This window comes from Eucyclogobius newberryi, unplaced genomic scaffold (assembly GCF_026437365.1).
Source record: "Eucyclogobius newberryi isolate DKJ021-1_F unplaced genomic scaffold, fEucNew1.0.hap1 SCAF_14, whole genome shotgun sequence".
NCBI lineage: Eukaryota > Metazoa > Chordata > Actinopteri > Gobiiformes > Gobiidae > Eucyclogobius > Eucyclogobius newberryi.
The window spans coordinates 26,899,842-26,917,746 of record NW_027315768.1 but is presented as its reverse complement, the minus strand read 5'-3'; the positions used below and the strand labels follow the sequence as shown (position 1 = coordinate 26,917,746).

Here is a 17,905-nt window from a genome sequence, read left to right as displayed (position 1 = left end):
CGACTCAGACGATCCCTCATCCGCCTGAAGAGTGGGTCCAGCTCGACTCTGATGGTCCCTCATCTGCCTGACGAGTGGGTCCAGCTCGCCTCCGACGGTCCCTCATCCGCCTGAAGAGTGGGTCCAGCTCGCCTCCGACGGTCCCTCATCTGCCTGAAGAGTGGGTCCAGTTCGACTCAGTCGGTCCCTCATCTGCCTGAAGAGTGGGTCCAGCTCGCCTCAGTCGGTCCCTCTTCTGCCTGAAGAGTGGGTCCAGCTCGACTCAGACGGTCCCTCATCTGCCTGAAGAGTGGGTCCAGCTCCAGTCTCCTCGTGTCCGTCTGTCCGTCTGTGAGAGTCGGATCTCTCCTTCACTGGAACTCCTCCAGGTTTCTACGCTTTTTTCCCAAAGAGGTTTTTTTTTGTAGTTTTTCCTGGCCGAGAAGGAGAGTCTAAGGACAGAGGACCCTGGGACATCGTCCCTCGCCACCACAGACATTGCTTGATTAATTTTTCACTGTCGCCCTCAGAGGCAACTGTTGTTGTGATTTTGGGCGTTATAAAAATTAATTGAATTGAATTGAAGGCTATATTCATTTTAAAATATTTTTTTATTGTTATTATTGACCCGCCATCGCCCCGAAATTAGTTTGACATTCCTGGTATACAACGTCATTGAAAATATGATTATTAATCTACTCCAGGATAGACTTATCCATGCATTTGTAATGACTAGATTAGACTACTGTAACTCCCTGCTCGCAGCGTGTCCTAAAAGCTCCATAAAAAGCTTTCAACTGGTTAAAAAGATCTAATATCACTGAGACAGATATAACCACGATAGAGAGACCACGCTCCTTTCTACATTACTGTAGACTTGGAGGAAATAAAATAAACACACTGAGCCTCTGTTTAAGAAAAAAATTAGCAACGACAGAAAGATGTATCTGGAGGAAAATGGTGAAATTTCCCATCCATCCTCTGCTGCAAAAGAAGTTTAAAGAGGAAAATTATAGCCATTCCCCCGGCCAAAAGAAACAAATGGAAATGAAATGATCTGCAAGAAAAACTAAAACAACTGGAAGTAAATCATGCCCAGAAGAGTGATCCTCAAGTTCTCCAGCAAATTAGAAATAAGATAAATTAATGCTTTGACCTCACAAGAAACAGAAACAAAATGAAAATACCTTACAGAGTATTTCAACTGAAGGTGACAATAAGAGTAGCTGGAGTTCAGATCATTCTGACAAAATAAGGGAAAATAATAATCCAAATAGATTATAGAAAGAAGAAAGTCTGAAGGTGCTGGAAAATAACAAAACAGAAGCACGTTCAAATGTTCTGTGTTCAAGGCAGTTTATAGATGCATAAGGACACATACATCACAATATCATCACAATAATATCAGAGTAAATGCCCGTCAGTGCAGCAGCTTCTTCAGGAAGTAGATGTGAACGTGAGAGAACTGTCACAACTCAAGAGTCAGTGCTGGGATGGACTTTAGAGTTTAGCGGAGACAAAAGCCCCAGTTATTCCATGAAAATCTACTTAGACATTGTTATTTTTGAGTAAGTTACATTGGTTTGCTGATCAGAAAACTAGACAATGAAATCACAATAACAGAAATTGGTTAAAACTATTTAAATGTGTATACTTTAAAAAAAAATGAGAAACAATAAGAAATAATTAATTGTTAAGTTCAATTACATTTGACATTTGTGTTTGTGATCCAAACAGATCTAGTGCCACACACACAGTGAGGCCTTTTTAACCGAGTGCGTCCAGAACTATGACACCCATGTTACTATTGAACATCACTCTCCCCTCTTTCTCCACACTGCACTGGGGGTCTCGCAGCAGCTTCAGGACCCCCTGTCTGAGCTCAGGCGGGGCCGTGTTACTGAAGTCCACAACTTGAGTGAGGAAGTCCAGCATCAGCTCTCCGGTCTCGTCTCCATCGGTGAAACATTCAGTGATGTCCCAATGTGACGGCAGCTCGTAGCTCTTATAGGGGACTCTGCGGTGGTCCAGAAGCCTCTTGATGTCTCCGGTGGTCACATACTGATTGATCTCCGTGTTACAAAGCTGACTGCTGAAGGTTTCCCCCAGTTTTCCCCAGCCACTCTCACCTGAAACGGAACACACAAAGAGATCAGGCATTTGATGTTTTGTGGTGTTCACTTTTACTGAAATGTACAATCTAATCTTGCCCTGGTCTTGTGTTCTCAGGAGTTGCCACACTGATGTTGTGGCGTGAAGCTGGAGTGTGATGTAGAGTAAGATCTGGCTCTGACGGCACGCAGAGCAGCCGTGTGTGGAAGCTGCACCATCATAAGTAATGAGGAAAAAACAAAACGTTTCAATCCTCATCCGAGCGTCATTCTCACCGGACGGGACCTCCTGATACAGGGTGTTTTTGGTTTCACCAGAAGCAAAACCTCTGTTTTCTATCAAACTAACCCCTTTGTTTACTATCAGTCTTTTAATGGGCTATCAGCCTCCTATTGTTACCTGGCTCACTCTCTCTCTCCTGGTCTTGATTCGCAGATTGAGAATGACCCTTGGATGAGAGTCGAAATGTTCAGTTTTTTCCTGAAAAAACAAAGTCCAGATAACTAGAACTGAATCTTTTTCTACAATGGAACACTCTGATATAAACACACTGACATGTTCAAAAAGGTTTGTGCAACTTGGAACAATTTACGATGGCAGCTTATAATTTAAACTCGCTCCCTTTTTCACAGAGGGGAAATCTGTTACCTCAGGTTTATTACACAATTTACTTAGATTCTATATTACACAAGGAAAAGATGATGAATGTTTGAAGAACTGCATAGTGCGCTGAAGACATTACATTCTTTGTGTGGCAGCAGGCCCTAATATCCACTGGCAGCCTATGGCCTGTGACCTGAGCCTTTAAAAGGAGGTTCCCTCACCTGTGCTGGCCCCTTCTCGTCTCTGATGTCACTCGCCATCTAGGAGCAGTGCAAGTGGCACGAGCACCACAACATTTATTATGATCGGCCTAAAACAACCCAAAGTTTAAGCTTAAAGCCAGCAATTGTACCAGTGTGTTAATTAGTCTGGTCGCTTCTTTTGAGTTTATTTTCTTTTAAAGCGTTCTAATTTAGCACTGTTTGTAGTGCGTAACGTTAAGTGCAGGCTTCTTGGGCGTCGGGATTCCTCCCGGCGCCTCATCCATATTAAGATTGGTAAGCATGGTCTGTCCAAATTTAATGCAATCTTAAAACTGTCCGTTATTGGAGACAATAATTAATACTGGGGCATTTGAATGGAGTTTTAGCATTTGTGGGTCATCGATGGGAGTACGTGGGTGTGATAAGGTGCGAGAGTGATTGATTCAGGTTTGGGCGAGCAATCGTTAAAACTGGATTACCTGATGGAGTCGCCTTGCTCCGGAGCGGAGAAAGTTTGGGGAGAGCGAATATTTGCATGGATATACGAGTTGACGAGCTGGGGATAGTGATAAGGTCAATGTGAGCGATGAATGAGGGAACTTAATTGGAGCTGAATGAGATTTTTGAGAATGAGTGAAATGAGGGATGGATGAGAGGGTAGTCCGATTTTTTTTAAGTGTTTCCTGAAGATCGAAGAGGAATTGGCGATCATCGAAGTTTGGTGTGGAGCGTCGCATTTTGGGACGGTGAATCGTGAGTAGGTGTTGGTCGATTATGGTGATTTGAGTATAAGCAATGCAGGTGACGGATTGATAGACAGAGTTTAGAGACTTATAAGGTGCGGCGTAATAGGATATCCCTTACTGATCTACTAAGACTTGTTGTCAAATGCCTTGTGCCTGTCGAACCCCCCCCAAAAAAGTCCTGAACGATAGTGGGGTATAATCCGAAGAGGCGAGCGTGTGGCTGGCAGCCGCGTGTCAGGGCGAGCGAGGCTACTGACGAGGTACGTGCTTGGAACTACCGTGGCTGGCGCTGTGGTTTGGAGTTTGTGTGGTTGCCGTTAGCGTGATTGCCGCCGTGGGTTGGCGTGAGCGTGGCAGCTGGCAATGTTCAAGCTCGAAGCAAGCGTGGCTAGCACAGTGGTTTGGAGTGAGTGTGGTTGCCGTGAGCGTGGCTGTGGATGGTAATTGAGGGAAAGATGAGTGATTGAGGGAGGGATGAGTGATTAAGGGAGGGATGACTGCAGAGTCAAAAGGGATCGGAGTAGTATGCTGGGATGAGTCGGCGTAATGGTGATAATGAATGGGATGAGGGGTGAAAGAGAGAATGGGTGGCGCTGGCATGGAAGAAGAAGCTGGAAGGCAATGTGAGCGTGTGTTTAAGGCTACGAGGTGTGAAGGTTGCATAAATTGGCGGAAAAGGAAGCGGACGCTTCGCATGAGAAGAGAGAGGAACAGCTTGATAAGCAACTGTCAGAATTGTGTAGTATAGTAAGCAAATAATGGCTTAAGCCAGAATTAAAATAAATGGTAAAGAGCCAGCGCATTGAAGATGGTACGTTGATAGGTATGTGGGTGTTTGCGGGCTAGCCTTGAGGCCCTGTGGTCAGAGCCTGTCCGTGTCATATGTACTAGTAGCGAAGTTACACTCGTGCTGTATGACTACAGTTACGTTAGGTTACTTGGATGTAGCTGTAGGATGTAGCTGTAGGATATCTCTCCTTCGACCAAAATCCCCAAACTTACATCCAAGTCTCCTTGTGAGGTGTAGCGGCTACCTGCTCCTGTAGAGCCACTGAGGGGCGAAGCAGGTCGGGTCCTGTAACATCGTGTGACGCGCTTAAGACTAATCAACGATGCTGGATCCGTATTGCGTTAAAGGTTGTGATTCAATGGTGCAACGGTAACAGCAGAAACACAAACGGGTGTGAACACAAAGGCCAGAATATTGCATTGAAGTAGTGAATTTTATATCATAAATATACACGTGACACCCCTCACACACATTCACACAGTGCCCACAAACTGTCTCCAATATCGGGTTTAAGGCACGTTCGCACTGGCTCCTCTCTCCACTTCACAGACAGTAACATACTGTAGTTTGGCTCTGGCACACGGCAGGACCTTGTTGGACTGTACCAGGGCCCAGTCTACTACATGGACCAGCACAACCTCTGGTAGGGCAATTGGGTTAAGTGCCCTGGGGGACATTCTGGGCTGCTGTATTAGTGTTTTAATTCTGTGAATCATGTCAACTGTTTCAACTGTTTCAAAGGTGTGAATGTGTGAATGAGAAGGTAGTCTACTGAAATTTAGTCATGAAAATCCAAATGTTTTGTTATTTATTCTGAACGTAAGGCTGCCCCAAATAAATTGTATGTTTGCTGTAACCCGACCCAACATTTTTCAAGTGGGTCGGTCGGTAGGTAAATTCTTATTTTTTTTACTTTGAAGGCAAAAAAAAGATCCAAATCTTCGCCATTTTTTTACTTGGAGTGACTGCCAGGGGTCAGGCTTCAACAGTCAATGACGGGAAACGACGAGATCTCCCAATTCTAAGATATTTCAATCGACCTGTTGTACGCCGTTATAATTTATTTGGTAGCGAAGGCGAGCTGGGGGAACATGCCGAACATGCGGGGGACACGGGCGCCGCCATGTTTGTTGTGATTACGCTGCTGGGCGTGTTTCCCTACCAGAATGCAAAGCGCAGGTCAAATTTAACATGAAGCCACACCATGATGCAGAACGACATGAGCGATGGCTGAGGCAAACCAACAAGAGAGTGGAAATTAGGTTCACTGCGTTATTTGTCCCTTGGGAGGAAAGATAAGTTGACCAGTGCTATAAAATTATTCTACATGGCACTTTTGGGAAGAACGTCTGTGAGTCGGCGAAATATTAGAAAAATTAAAAGAATTTGGCGTCATTTTGACAAAATGCTGATATTTTTTTTCAGTCGGCTAGATTTATACCGGGTCGGTCGGGTTACGGCAAACAGACATATTATTTTGCTCAGCTTAAGTGTAATAAAATGTGAGCTTTTGCTATATCTGAGTCTTCTGGTCCACTCAGTCACTAATCTGCACTAGCATTTACCTGTGTATGTGTCCCTGGCACCAATCCAGGGTGGTGTTGTTGGAAACTAATCAAGTAAATAACTGTTTATTTAACCCATAACTCATGAGCGAGATGATCTAAATGTGTTACTTCTACTGTAGCCACGACATTCGCACACTTTGAATAAAATTGGTTGGACTGCATGTTTCCTTAAAGCACGACTCCACTCACCTGACACTAAAATAATCAGGAGCTTTCCGTTCTTGTCGAGGAGGCTCTGAAAGAAGTCGATGGTGGCCTCAGGATCTTTCACATAGTACAACATCTGTGGATTACATTACAAGCTTGTAACTGACTGCACTCACAAGAATCCTAGATAATGTAATGCTTGAGATGAGGTGACATGAGGCATTGTTATCAGACTCGAGCCTGTGTCAGAAATGTGGCCGGACCTGGATCATGTGGATGAAGTCAGCCTTCTTGGTGATGTTCTTCTGTCTCCACTGCTCCTCAAACTCAGAGGCTGTCATCTCGTTCCAAGTGAACTTGATGTAATCTAAATCCGGTTTCTGGCCGACCATCACTGTATCACACAAACAGACTGTTAAGAATGCAGTTTAAGAAAAGATAAGATAAGATATTCCTTTATTGTCCCACATGGGGAAATTTCACTGGTGCAACGCAGGTAGATACAGAGGTAGATACAGAAGAACAGATCACTTATAGGAAGTCTGAAAAACACTTTCAGTAGAAGATCTCCTATAAATAAAAACTCCCATAGACAAATAAATAAATAAATAAATACCATTGCGTGTGATCACGACAGTAATTGCACATGAATATGTGTCACGATGGCACATAGATTGCACATGAATTTCACAGTAATTGCACATAATATGACAGAATTGCACATCAGTATTAGGTTAGGTCAGTATTTCGAGTGTTCAGGACTAACAGTGTTTGTTATAAAGTCTGACAGCAGCAGGAAGGAAAGACCTACAAAACCTCTCCTTCACACCGCGAGGGTGGATCAGTCTCTCACTGAAGCTGCTCTCCAGAGTGGACAGAGTGTCCTGTGAGACTCATGGTCCAGCATAGATGTGAATCTAGCCAGGACCCTTCTGTCCCCCACCTCCTGCACCGAGTCCAGAGCGCAGCCCAGGACGGAGCTGGACTTCTTGATGACTTTGTCCTGCCTCTTCCTCTCACTCTCTGTGATGCTGCTGCTCCAGCAGGCCACACCGTACAGGAGGGCTGATGCCACCACAGAGTCGTAGAAGGTCTTCAGGAGCGGCCCTGTCACTCCAAAAGACCTGAGTCTCCTCAGGAGGTAGAGCCGACTCTGGCTCTTCCTGTACAGTGCGTCTGTGTTAAGAGTCCAGTCCAGTTTGTGGTTCAGATGAACACCCAGGTACTTGTATGAGTCCACTCTCTCAATGTCCCGTCCCTGGATGTTCACTGGTAAGGGGGCAGTGGGGTGGCGTGTACGGAAGTCCACCACCATCTCCTTGGTCTTCCCCGCGTTGATGAGGAGGTGGTTCCGCTGACACCAGTCCACAAAGTCCGTCTCTAGTCCCCTGTACTCCGCATCATTGTCGTCCGTGATGAGTCCGATGATGGCAGAGTCATCAGAGAACTTTTGCAGGACACAGCTGTCCGTGTCGTGTCTGAAGTCTGCAGTATAAAGGGTGAAGAGAAAGGGCGCGAGGACAGTGCCCTGGGGCGCCCCCACACTGCAGGTCCGAGTGTCAGACACACAGTCCCGGGCTCTCACAAACTGGGGTTGGTCTGTGAGGTAGTCCAGGATCCACTCTGCCAGGTCATACTCCACACCAGCCGTCTCCAGTTTGTCCCTCAGGAGCAGCGGCTGGATGGTGTTGAAGGCGCTGGAAAGATCGAAGAACAGGATCCTCACAGAGCTTTTCCAGGTGAGAGAGAGAGCGGTGCAGCAGGGAGATGACGGCGTCCTCCACTCCGATGCCAGGCCGATATGCAAACTGCAGCGGGTCCATGGCTGAGCTCACGGTGGAGCGGAGGTGGTCCAGGACCAGCCGCTCCAGTGTCTTCATCAGGTGGGACGTGAGAGCCACTGGCCTGAAGCTGTTGAAGTCTTTGGCGCGCGGTGTCTTAGGCACAGGTACCAGACAGGAGGTCTTCCAGACCTGTGGTACCACCCTCAGCTTCAGGCTCATGTTGAAGACATGCTCCATAACTCCACACAGTTCACCTGCGCAGGACTTAAGGAGCCTGGGGCTGATGCCGTCAGGTCCTGCTGCCTTCCTCACTTTAATCCTCTTCAGCCCACTCCTCACCTGTGCTGCTGTGACAGTCAGTGGTTGGCAGGGGGACTGTGTGCTGGGGGGATGGGTGAGTCCAGGCGAAGTGGAGAGCTGAAGTTCCGGGGCAGAGAAGCAAAGAGGAACAGATGCAGGGCATTGTCCAGCTGTGGAAGAGGGAGCATGCAGCTGTGCAGGGGGAGGGGCGGGTGACCGATCAAATCTCAAGAAGTGAGCATTTAAATCATTCACCCACTGTAGATCTCCCTCTGTCTGGGCAGGGGGGATTTTGAAGCCGGAGATGGTTTTCAGGCTCCTCCACACCCCCTGAATGTTCTTTTGCTGCAGCTGCTCCTCCATCCTCCTCTTGTAGCCGGCCTCAGCCTGCCTGATCTTCCTCCTCAGCTCCTTCTGCACAGTCCTCAGCTCCTCCTTGTTCCCTGACCTGAAGGCTTTCTTCTTCTCCTTCAGCAGAGCCTTCAGTTCACGGTTAATCCACGGCTTGTTGTTTGGAAAACTCCGCACCGTCCGGGAGGGAACAATGTTTTCAAAACAGAAGTTGATGTAGTCTGTGATGCACTCTGTGATGGTGTTGATGTCCTCCCCATGGCCGTAAAGCTCAGTCCAGACAGTGGTGCTGAAGCAGGCCCTCAGAGCCTCCTCGCTCTCAGCAGACCACATCCTCACCTCACGGGACACCACAGGCTGCCTGCGCATGATGGGTTCATACACAGGCCTCAGATGTACAAGGTTGTGGTCCGTGCTGCCCAGGGGAGGGAGGGGGGAAGAGGAATAAGCCTCTTTGGTGTTGGTAAAAACAAGTCCAATGTTCTATTGTTTCTGGTTGGGCAGGTAACATACTGGGTGTATGTTGGTAGAACAGAAGATGGAGAAGCGTGGTTAAAGTCACCAGAGATGAGGAAGAGAGCCTGTGGGTGCTGTGTTTGCAGCCTACAAGTGCAGGAGAGCAGTGCTTCACAAGCATATTCAGCATTGGCAGACGGGGCCACATAGACTGCAATCAAAATCATATGTGAGAACTCCCGGGGCAGATGATATGGCCTCATGCCAATAGCCAATAGTTCAATATCCCTCTTACATAGCTGCTCCTTCACTGTGCAGTGTTCGGGTTTGGACCAGCTCGTGTTCACATACACCGCCAGACCTCCTCCTCTTTTCTTTCCGCATTCTTTCGTTCTGTCCGCCCGCAGCAGATGAAAATTGTCCAAACCTACAATAGAGTCTGGCATTTCTGCTGTTAACCAGGTCTCTGTAAAAATCAAGACGCTGCTGTCCCTATAAATCCTTTGGGACCGCATGAGGCTCGCTATTTCCGTCATTTTATTTGGAAGGGACCTCACGTTACCCATGACTACGGCGGGAACCGACTTCCTGTTTGTCCCTCTCTTCTCTCGGAGTTTACGTCCAGCCCGTCTGCTTCGTTGCGTTTTCCTTAGGATGTTCGCCGGGATAACGTGACGATCTTCGGGTAAGACGACTGTTCTCCGCAGTTTCATTAGTTCTTCCTTTGTGTAAACGCGGTACGGCGCCGGCCGGGGGGCGGGGCCAGAACCGGGGAGCTCAGAGCCAAGACACATCGCGACGACACGACGAAAACACTCAATCCAGCCGAATAAAGTCAAAACAAGTTAATTTAAAACAATTCCAGTGCGTGTCCCGATCGTTCATGAAGTTCCTCTTTTATATAAACGTGTATATAAACGTGTACCGACGACACGCCGTACTTTAGCAGCGGCCGGAGGGCGCGGGGGGGGGGGGGCTGGTGGGCTCGCTCGGAGCTAGCTCACATCACAACAACGCGACGAAAAACGCTCAAATCCAGCCGAAAAAAGTCAAAAACAGTCGAATTAAAAACTATTCCAGCGCGTGTCCCTATCGTACAATAAAATAGAAAAAATATTTACAAAATATAGCAGATAAAGCACAATAAGTGTGAGAAAAAAGAGAGAGCGTTTACACCGGGCTGCCAGCTGTACCAGCGCCTTATGACGTGGTTTAGTTTAGTTTAGTTTAGTTTAACAAAGCTAAACTAAACTTAGCTTAGTTTAGTTTAGCTTTGTTAGCTTTGATTTAGCTCATTTTGCTTTGATAATTGACATATTGCTCATGATATTCTACTATATATATCACAATTTTTAAGAACCCAATACATTTTAACAAAATTTTTCTTTGTGAAACCGCGACCTGCACAAATTCCAAATGAAACACGCACGTTTTAATTATCAAAACAATCAAAATGTCACATGTTTTGCATAAACAAGTTTCTTTTCTTTAAACAAGCAACACAATTCTAGTGCGCTCACAAAATAATTCAGGAAATTATACCAAAAGGGATTCATGGCGATATATCGATACAACAGTCCACGGTATATTGTTACTGTATTACAAAATTTAGTATCACAATATATCGATATTTTGGCACACGCCTTATTAGTGCATTAGTTCATCATTTACCACAAATAAGCTAATGTGTTGTAACCAAGTGTATGCTAAACCACAATACCATAAATATGAGTACCCTGATAATAATTTAACATTATTCACCATATCCAGTATTTTTGAATCAACATCTTTTATTTAATCAATTTCAGTAGTGAGCATGTTCATTGACCTGTGCATTCAGAGAAAGCGAAGAATCTATCAATCAATCAATCAATCAATCAATCAATCTAATCGTTCCATCTACAATTAGACAAATAAGAATAATAATAATAATAATGTATTTCTTCTAAGTACAGCTCCTAATATTGACTGTTCCCCTCCTTGAGAGTGAATAATGAATGTGTCAAGTGCAGTGTGCACCTCTGTATTTGTGGAGCTGCTGGCTGCTGGGCTCCACCACCTCGTTATCCACCAGCACCCGTGGGTGCTTCAGACGCAGCTGAGAGAGCATCTCCAGGTCAATCGTACCTACATCACAGGGAAGTGCTTATTCAACAGTACACAGACAAATGTAATGACTTTCAATGCCCAACCTGCTGTTTATGGAGACATAATGCTGTGCTTTATGTCGCCATATTTGTTGGTGAAACAGATTCAATCTTTTGACAAGTCATTTTGTTCTTGGTTTTATTGAAGCCGAGACATTGAACAAAGAGGAAATTAGACCAAGACGCTGATGTGACAGGTGCAGAATCTCTCTGAGCGCAGAGGGAATACCTTTAGGAGAGTTTAAACTTGATTTCATGGGTTTTATTGTCCATTAGAGAATGTGTAACATCTCATTAACATCACATTAGATCCTGTTATAAGAGGGACATTTAGAGGATTGACTTTGACTGAACTGAAGGATAATAGCACAAAGGGGAAATAATTCATGTACTTTCTCTGAGGTAATATAGGCCCGGCCTACAGTACAGAGAGTGTGGTTTGGGTCACAATAAACAACAGAGTTCATTTAAGTCCCACTCTGCTGCTCAAGTTAAATATTATACAAAGGAAAGCTGCACGCACTTCGCACCGTCTGAACCAACAGGTCGGCACAGTTTGTTCTGTTATAGCGTTATAAATTAAAGCAGTGACAGATTAGACAGCTCACCTTAGCCCTCTGCTGCAGGAGACTAAATGTTACTGATTCATACATTTTCAGTGCTGCTTCAAGTGCTTCAAGCTCTTACCTGCTCCACTTCCAACCCCGATGACATTTAGCTGTGACTTCCCTTTGCCAACGCTGAGAAAAGACAAAAATAACATCATATCATCAGCTTTCTCAGAGACTATTCATATTTTCAGAAGATTTTGAATACAAGCCTAAATCTTAAAATTAATTATATTATGTGTGATTTAAGATGAAACTTGAAATAAGTGGAAAAAATTTAATAATAAAACATATTAAGAAATACAGTATATTCACATTTTTGCTTGTAGTTATTATAAGAGGTGAAACATATGATGAAAAAAGACCATGTAAACTTAGTTCTCCATTGAAATGCTGTCAATATATAATCAGGCCTGTCTTTGTAGATTAAAACAAGACCAGCATGCACCTATTTTTTGTACGTTTTAGCTTTGTGCCTGTGTTCCATTAGAAAAGCTCCGTACAGGGCATTACCTGGCCAGTACGTCGGGCAGCGTGTTGTGGATGAAGTCTCTCATACACCGATGTTCAGAAGAGCGCTCCAGAAACAACTGGAAGGATTTCTGGTATCGCTCATCATCCTGAACCAGGCATTTTAGAGGAGAAGCCATTGTTCCCTGTGCGACAACAAGATCACTGTCAATGTCAAAGTTCACTTGGTTAGTGTCCTTGAAAGTCGCGTTACTATGACAGCTGTGGGTTGGCCAACAATGTAAACAAGAAGTTGCCTGTAAAATAAAGGTAAAATTTATCAAATACAATAGAATTATGAACACAATACTCGGACAGTTTGAATCAAAACCCTTTGTAAAAGCAAAATCATGCATTATTTTACTGGTTAATTACAGTCGAGATTAATAAACCAAATGCTTTATGGTATCCCTTTATTATTAAGTGCTCCGGAGTATAAATATAAGTATAAGTTGCACCCTGGCCAAAACTATGAAAAACCATGTTCTTTGTAACCAATAAGATTTGGGAGGGATGCCTAAAGATGTTGCCCTCCATGTGAAGAGTATTATTCAAAATTTTGCTTAAATGTAGACCCTCTTTGTTCATCCTGTCAGTGTTGAAGTATCTGTTACCCATATATTTTTGGACCGCTCTTTCACTTAGATATTTTGGAATATTTGGACATATCTTTGTTTGTGAATAGAAAGCTTGATATGAACCTACAACTTGATACAATGCATGTCCTCTTTGGTGTTTTTGAGGAAAATATTACTGTTTAAAAAAATAAAAATAATTGTTAAACCTGATCCTAATGCTGTTAAAATACCATATTCATCGCTCAAAATTCTCAAACCAGAAAGAGAAATGTACAGTATTTGAATCCCTTTTGTCCTCTTATATAAAATCCCTTAATTATTACACTAACCTTAAAGCTGTGAAGACCAAAACTCTTGTATATCATGTATATCTTGAAACAGCAACTGTGTTAAGCCTATTGCAATGTTATTGTTTATATTATTGTACATTTGAATTTAAAAAAATCAATAAAAAACGTAGTCTGCTTACCGTGCGTGCAGCCGCTGCTTGTGTGCGTACGGATGGAGAAACAGAACTGACCAGGGACAAACCTCTGGACACGTTGCTCAACAGAAATGTTTTGGCGCATCAGTTGGTTTGGCAATTTATTAACTCACCCCAACCTTGCAAATCCCTCCAGACTAAAGTAACAACGAGAGATGAAACATTTGGCCGTTAAAATTATTTATATAAAAAATGAATTAACTCATGAACGAGTTGATGCATAGAGAGGTTATTTTGAGAATAGCAGGATTAATTTTAACCTGGTAAATAGTTTTAAGTTGGAAAATAAGAAGAAGTTGGCTGGAGAGTATAATGTTTTTGGACTTTAAGATTATTCACTTATTGTATTTTTTTACTCCTCCTTGAACCGACACCTTAACGTGGTGGAGGGGTTTGAGCGCCCGAATGATCCCGGGAGCCATGTTGTCGGGGGCTTCAAGCCCCTGGTAGGGTCTCCCAAGGCAAACAGGTCCTAGGTGACGGGTCAGACAAAGATCGGTTCAGAAGCCTCTTATGATGACGACAAAAACAAGGCCGTTTACGTCGCCCGGATCGGCGTCACCGGGGCCCCATCCTGGAGCCAGGCCTGGGATGGGTGCTCGATGGCGAGCGCCTGGTGGCCGGGTCTTACCCCACGGGGCCCGGCCGGGCAAAGCCCGAAAGAGCGACGTGGGGCCGCCCTCCCATGGGCCCACCACCCGCAGGAGGATCCATAAGGGGCCGGTGCAGAGAGATCTGGGCGGCAGTCGACGGCAGGGGCCTCGGCGACCAGATCTCCAGACACAGAGACTAACTCTGGGGACATGGAATGTCACCTCGCTGGGGGGGAAAGAGCCTGAGCTTGTGCGGGAGGCTGAGCGATACTGACTAGATATAGTCGGCCTCACCTCCACGCACAGTTTGGGGTCTGGAACCATCTCCTCGAGAAGGGCTGGACTCTCCACTTCTCTGGTGTTGCCCGCGGGGAGAGGCGGCGGGCTGGTGTGGGCTTGCTGATAGCCCCTCAGCTCAGCCGCCACGTGTTGGAGTTCACCCCAGTGAACGAGAGGGTCGCGTCCCTCTGCCTTCGGGTGGGGGACAGGTCTCTCACTGTTGTGGCGGCCTACGGGCCGAACAGCAATGCAGAGTACCCGGCCTTCTTGGAGTCCTTCGGAGGAGTACTGGACAGTGCACCGACCGGGGACTCCGTTGTTCTACTGGGGGACTTCAACGCCAACGTGGGGAGGGGTTATTGGGAAGAACGGCTTCCCCGATCTGAACCCGAGCGGTGTTCAGTTATTGGACTTCTGTGCTAGCCACGGATTGTCCATAACGAACACCATGTTCAAGCACAAGGGTGTTCATCAGTGCACATGGCACCAGGACACCCTAGGCCAGAGGTCAATGATCGACTTTGTTGTCGTGTCATCAGACCTCCGGCCGCGTGTCTTGGACACTCGGGTGAAGAGAGGGGCAGAGTTGTCAACCGATCACCACCTGGTGGTGAGTTGGATCCGCTGGCGGAGGAGGAAACCGGACAGACTTGGCAGACCCAAACGCATTGTGAGGGTCTGTTGGGAACGTCTAGTGGAGCCCTCTGTCAGTAGGGTATTCAACTCGCACCTCCGGGAGAGCTTCTCCCATGTCCCGGGGGAGGTTGGGGACATTGAGTCCGAGTGGACCATGTTCTCCGCCTCCATTGTTGATGCGGCTGCTTGGAGCCTGGTCTCCGGTGCCTGTCGTGGCGGCAACCCCCAAACCCGGTGGTGGACACGGGAAGTAAGGGATGCTGTCAGACTGAAGAAGGAAGCCTATCAGGCCACTCTCGCTTGTGGGTCTCCGGAGGTCATCGACAGGTATCGGCAGGCCAGGCGAGCCGCGGCTCGTGCTGTCGCAGAGGCAAAAACCCGGGCCTGGGAGGAGTTCGGGGAGGCCATGGAGGAAGACTATCGGTCGGCACCAAAGAAATTCTGGCAAACCGTCCGGCGCCTCAGGAAGGAGAAGCAGTGCCTCACCAACACCGTTTACGGTGCGGGTGGAGAACTGCTGACCTCGACTGGGGATGTCGTCGGACGGTGGAAGGAATACTTTGAGGATCTCCTCAATCCCTCAGTTACGTCTTCCGAAGAGGAAATAGAGACCGGGGACTCAGAGGCTGGCTCATCCATCACCCAAGCTGAAGTCACTGAGGTTGTTCACAAACTCCTCGGTGGCAGGGCTCCGGGGGTGGATGAGATCTGCCCTAGTACCTAAAGTATCTGGATGTTGTAGGACTGTCTTGGTTGACACGTTTTTGCAACATCGCGTGGCGGTCGGGGACCGTGCCTCTGGACTGGCAGACCGGGGTGGTGGTCCCTCTGTTCAAGAAGGGGGACCGGAGGTGTGTTCCAACTACAGAGGGATCACACTCCTCAGCCTCCCTGGTGAGGTCTATTCCAGGGTACTGGGGAGGAGAAACCTTGAATTCAGGAGGAGCAGAGCGGTTTTTATTCCCGGTCGTGGAACACTGGACCAGCTCTATACCATCCATCGGGTGCTCGAGGGTTCATGGGAGTTTGCCCAACCAGTCCACATGCGCTTTGTGGATCTGGAGAAGGCTTTCGACCGCGTCCCTCGGGGTGTCCTTTGGGGGGTGCTCCGGGAGTACGGGGTCCGGGGCCCTTTGCTCAGGGCTGTCCGGTCCCTGTATGACCGGAGCAGGAGCTGTGTTTGCATTGCCGGCAGTAAGTCAGACCTGTTCCCAGTGCATGTTGGACTCCGCCAGGGCTGCCCTTTGTCACCGGTTCTGTTCATAATTTTTATGGACAGAATTTCTAGGCGCAGTCAGGGGTCAGAGGGTGTCCGGTTTGGGGATCACAGGATTCCATCTCTGCTGTTTGCAGACGATGTTGTCCTGATGGCTCCATCAAACCCGGACCTGCAACATGCACTGGGACGGTTTGCAACCGAGTGTGAAGCGGCTGGGATGAGAATCAGCACCTCCAAATCCGAGGCCATGGTTCTCGACCGGAAAAAGGTGGCTTGCCCTCTTCAGGTGGGTGGGGTGTCCTTGCCCCAAGTGGAGGAGTTCAAGTATCTCGGGGTCTTGTTCACGAGTGAGGGAAGGATGGAGCGTGAGATTGACAGGCGGATCGGTGCAGTGGCTGCAGTGATGCAGTCGCTGCATCGGACCGTTGTGGTAAAGAGGGAGCTGAGCCGAAAGGCAAAGCTCTCTATTTACCGGTCGGTCTACGTTCTGACCTCACCTATGGTCATGAGCTTTGGGTAGTGACCGTTTCAGGCATGTCCCACCGGGAAGAGGCCCCGGGGAAGACCCAGGACACGCTGGAGAGACTATGTCTCTCGGCTGGCCTGGGAACGCCTCGGGATCCCCCCGGAGGAGTTGGAGGAAGTGTCTGGGGAGAGGGAGTCTCAGAGTCCCTGCTCAGACAGCTGCCCCCGCGACCTGGCCCCGGATAAGCGGCAGAAAATGGATGGATGGATATATTTTTTTTATTGTTGTATAAGGGCCAACCCAAAAAGTACAAAAATAAAGTCAATACAATTCAACATTAAAGTCATAATCTTATGAGATTAAAGTCGAAGTTAGAAAAAAGTTGTAAATTAACGAAAATAAACTTTTTGTTTTAATTAAATGAGAATAAACTCAGAATTTAACAAGAATAAAGTCATAAATTTATGAGAATAAAGTTGTAGTTTAGGGGTCAGTGTCAATGTTCTGATTCAAAGTGACGTGAGCAGTTCACTTTCAACACACAAATCTGACAGTTTACAGGTCTGTGAGGCCAGCTGTACATATGAGGAGTGATATCCCTGGGGGGGTTTGACCCCCCCTTCTCCTTTCCCCCCTCGGAAAAAAAAACAGTGGGGGGGGGGCTGTGTTTTGACTGGAGCCCGCAGACATAAACACAAGGGGTTATTTTGAGGTCATTAGGAAGTAGTGGTTCAGGACATAGTGGTGGGAAAGTGACAGTGCACTCTTTGTATCCAGAGCCTAAACACAGAGTCATTAGGAGGTCATTAGAAAAACTGCTGTGAGTGTTTGTTTTACTCTAGTCGTAAATCCTCTCGGCACAAAACCCTCACAAGGGTTGGTATCTTTGTGTATTGTGGTGTCTGCTTTAACTCTTAGGCCTCACACACACACACACACACACACATCAGATGTCATTACTCAACTAGACATACTGAAGAGTATGCAAAATACTAGGGAGATGAGCGAAAGGGCCAGGTCGCCAAACTTGAAACAAGTCTACTGAGGCAACAAGATTTTTTCAAAAACGCATGCAAAGACAGTGATGCGGCAGTTGAAGTTAGCTATGTGGTGAGTGAGATGATTTCCAAGGCAGCAAAACCATTCAAAGATGATGAGTTCATCAAACAGTGCATGTTACGGGCTTCAATTACAGTGTTGCGGAAAGAATACTATATACAAAACAGAGAAATAAGGCAGAATAGAACCAAGTTGTCTATTTCAAATGTGGGTCTTGCACAAGCCGAAATGCTTTCACTGATAGAGTCTTCTTTCCCTCCCTAGTCTAACTGCATGACTCTCAAACA

The 17,905-nt window shown here is 46.6% G+C and overlaps 1 protein-coding gene across 1 annotated transcript; it reads right to left on the bottom strand.

The window, feature by feature from the left end:
• Window positions 1-1,746: 1,746 nt before the first annotated feature.
• On the bottom strand, window positions 1,747-13,390 carry LOC140359088 (histamine N-methyltransferase-like). Its single transcript, XM_072443962.1, has 7 exons — window positions 13,352-13,390; window positions 12,308-12,450; window positions 11,874-11,926; window positions 11,059-11,166; window positions 6,412-6,542; window positions 6,191-6,284; window positions 1,747-2,108 (listed from the first exon to the last, which is right to left on the bottom strand). The coding sequence occupies exons 2-7, from the start codon at window positions 12,442-12,444 to the stop codon at window positions 1,747-1,749; spliced, it is 885 nt and encodes a 294-aa protein (XP_072300063.1). The 5' UTR covers window positions 12,445-12,450; window positions 13,352-13,390.
• Window positions 13,391-17,905: the final 4,515 nt, after the last annotated feature.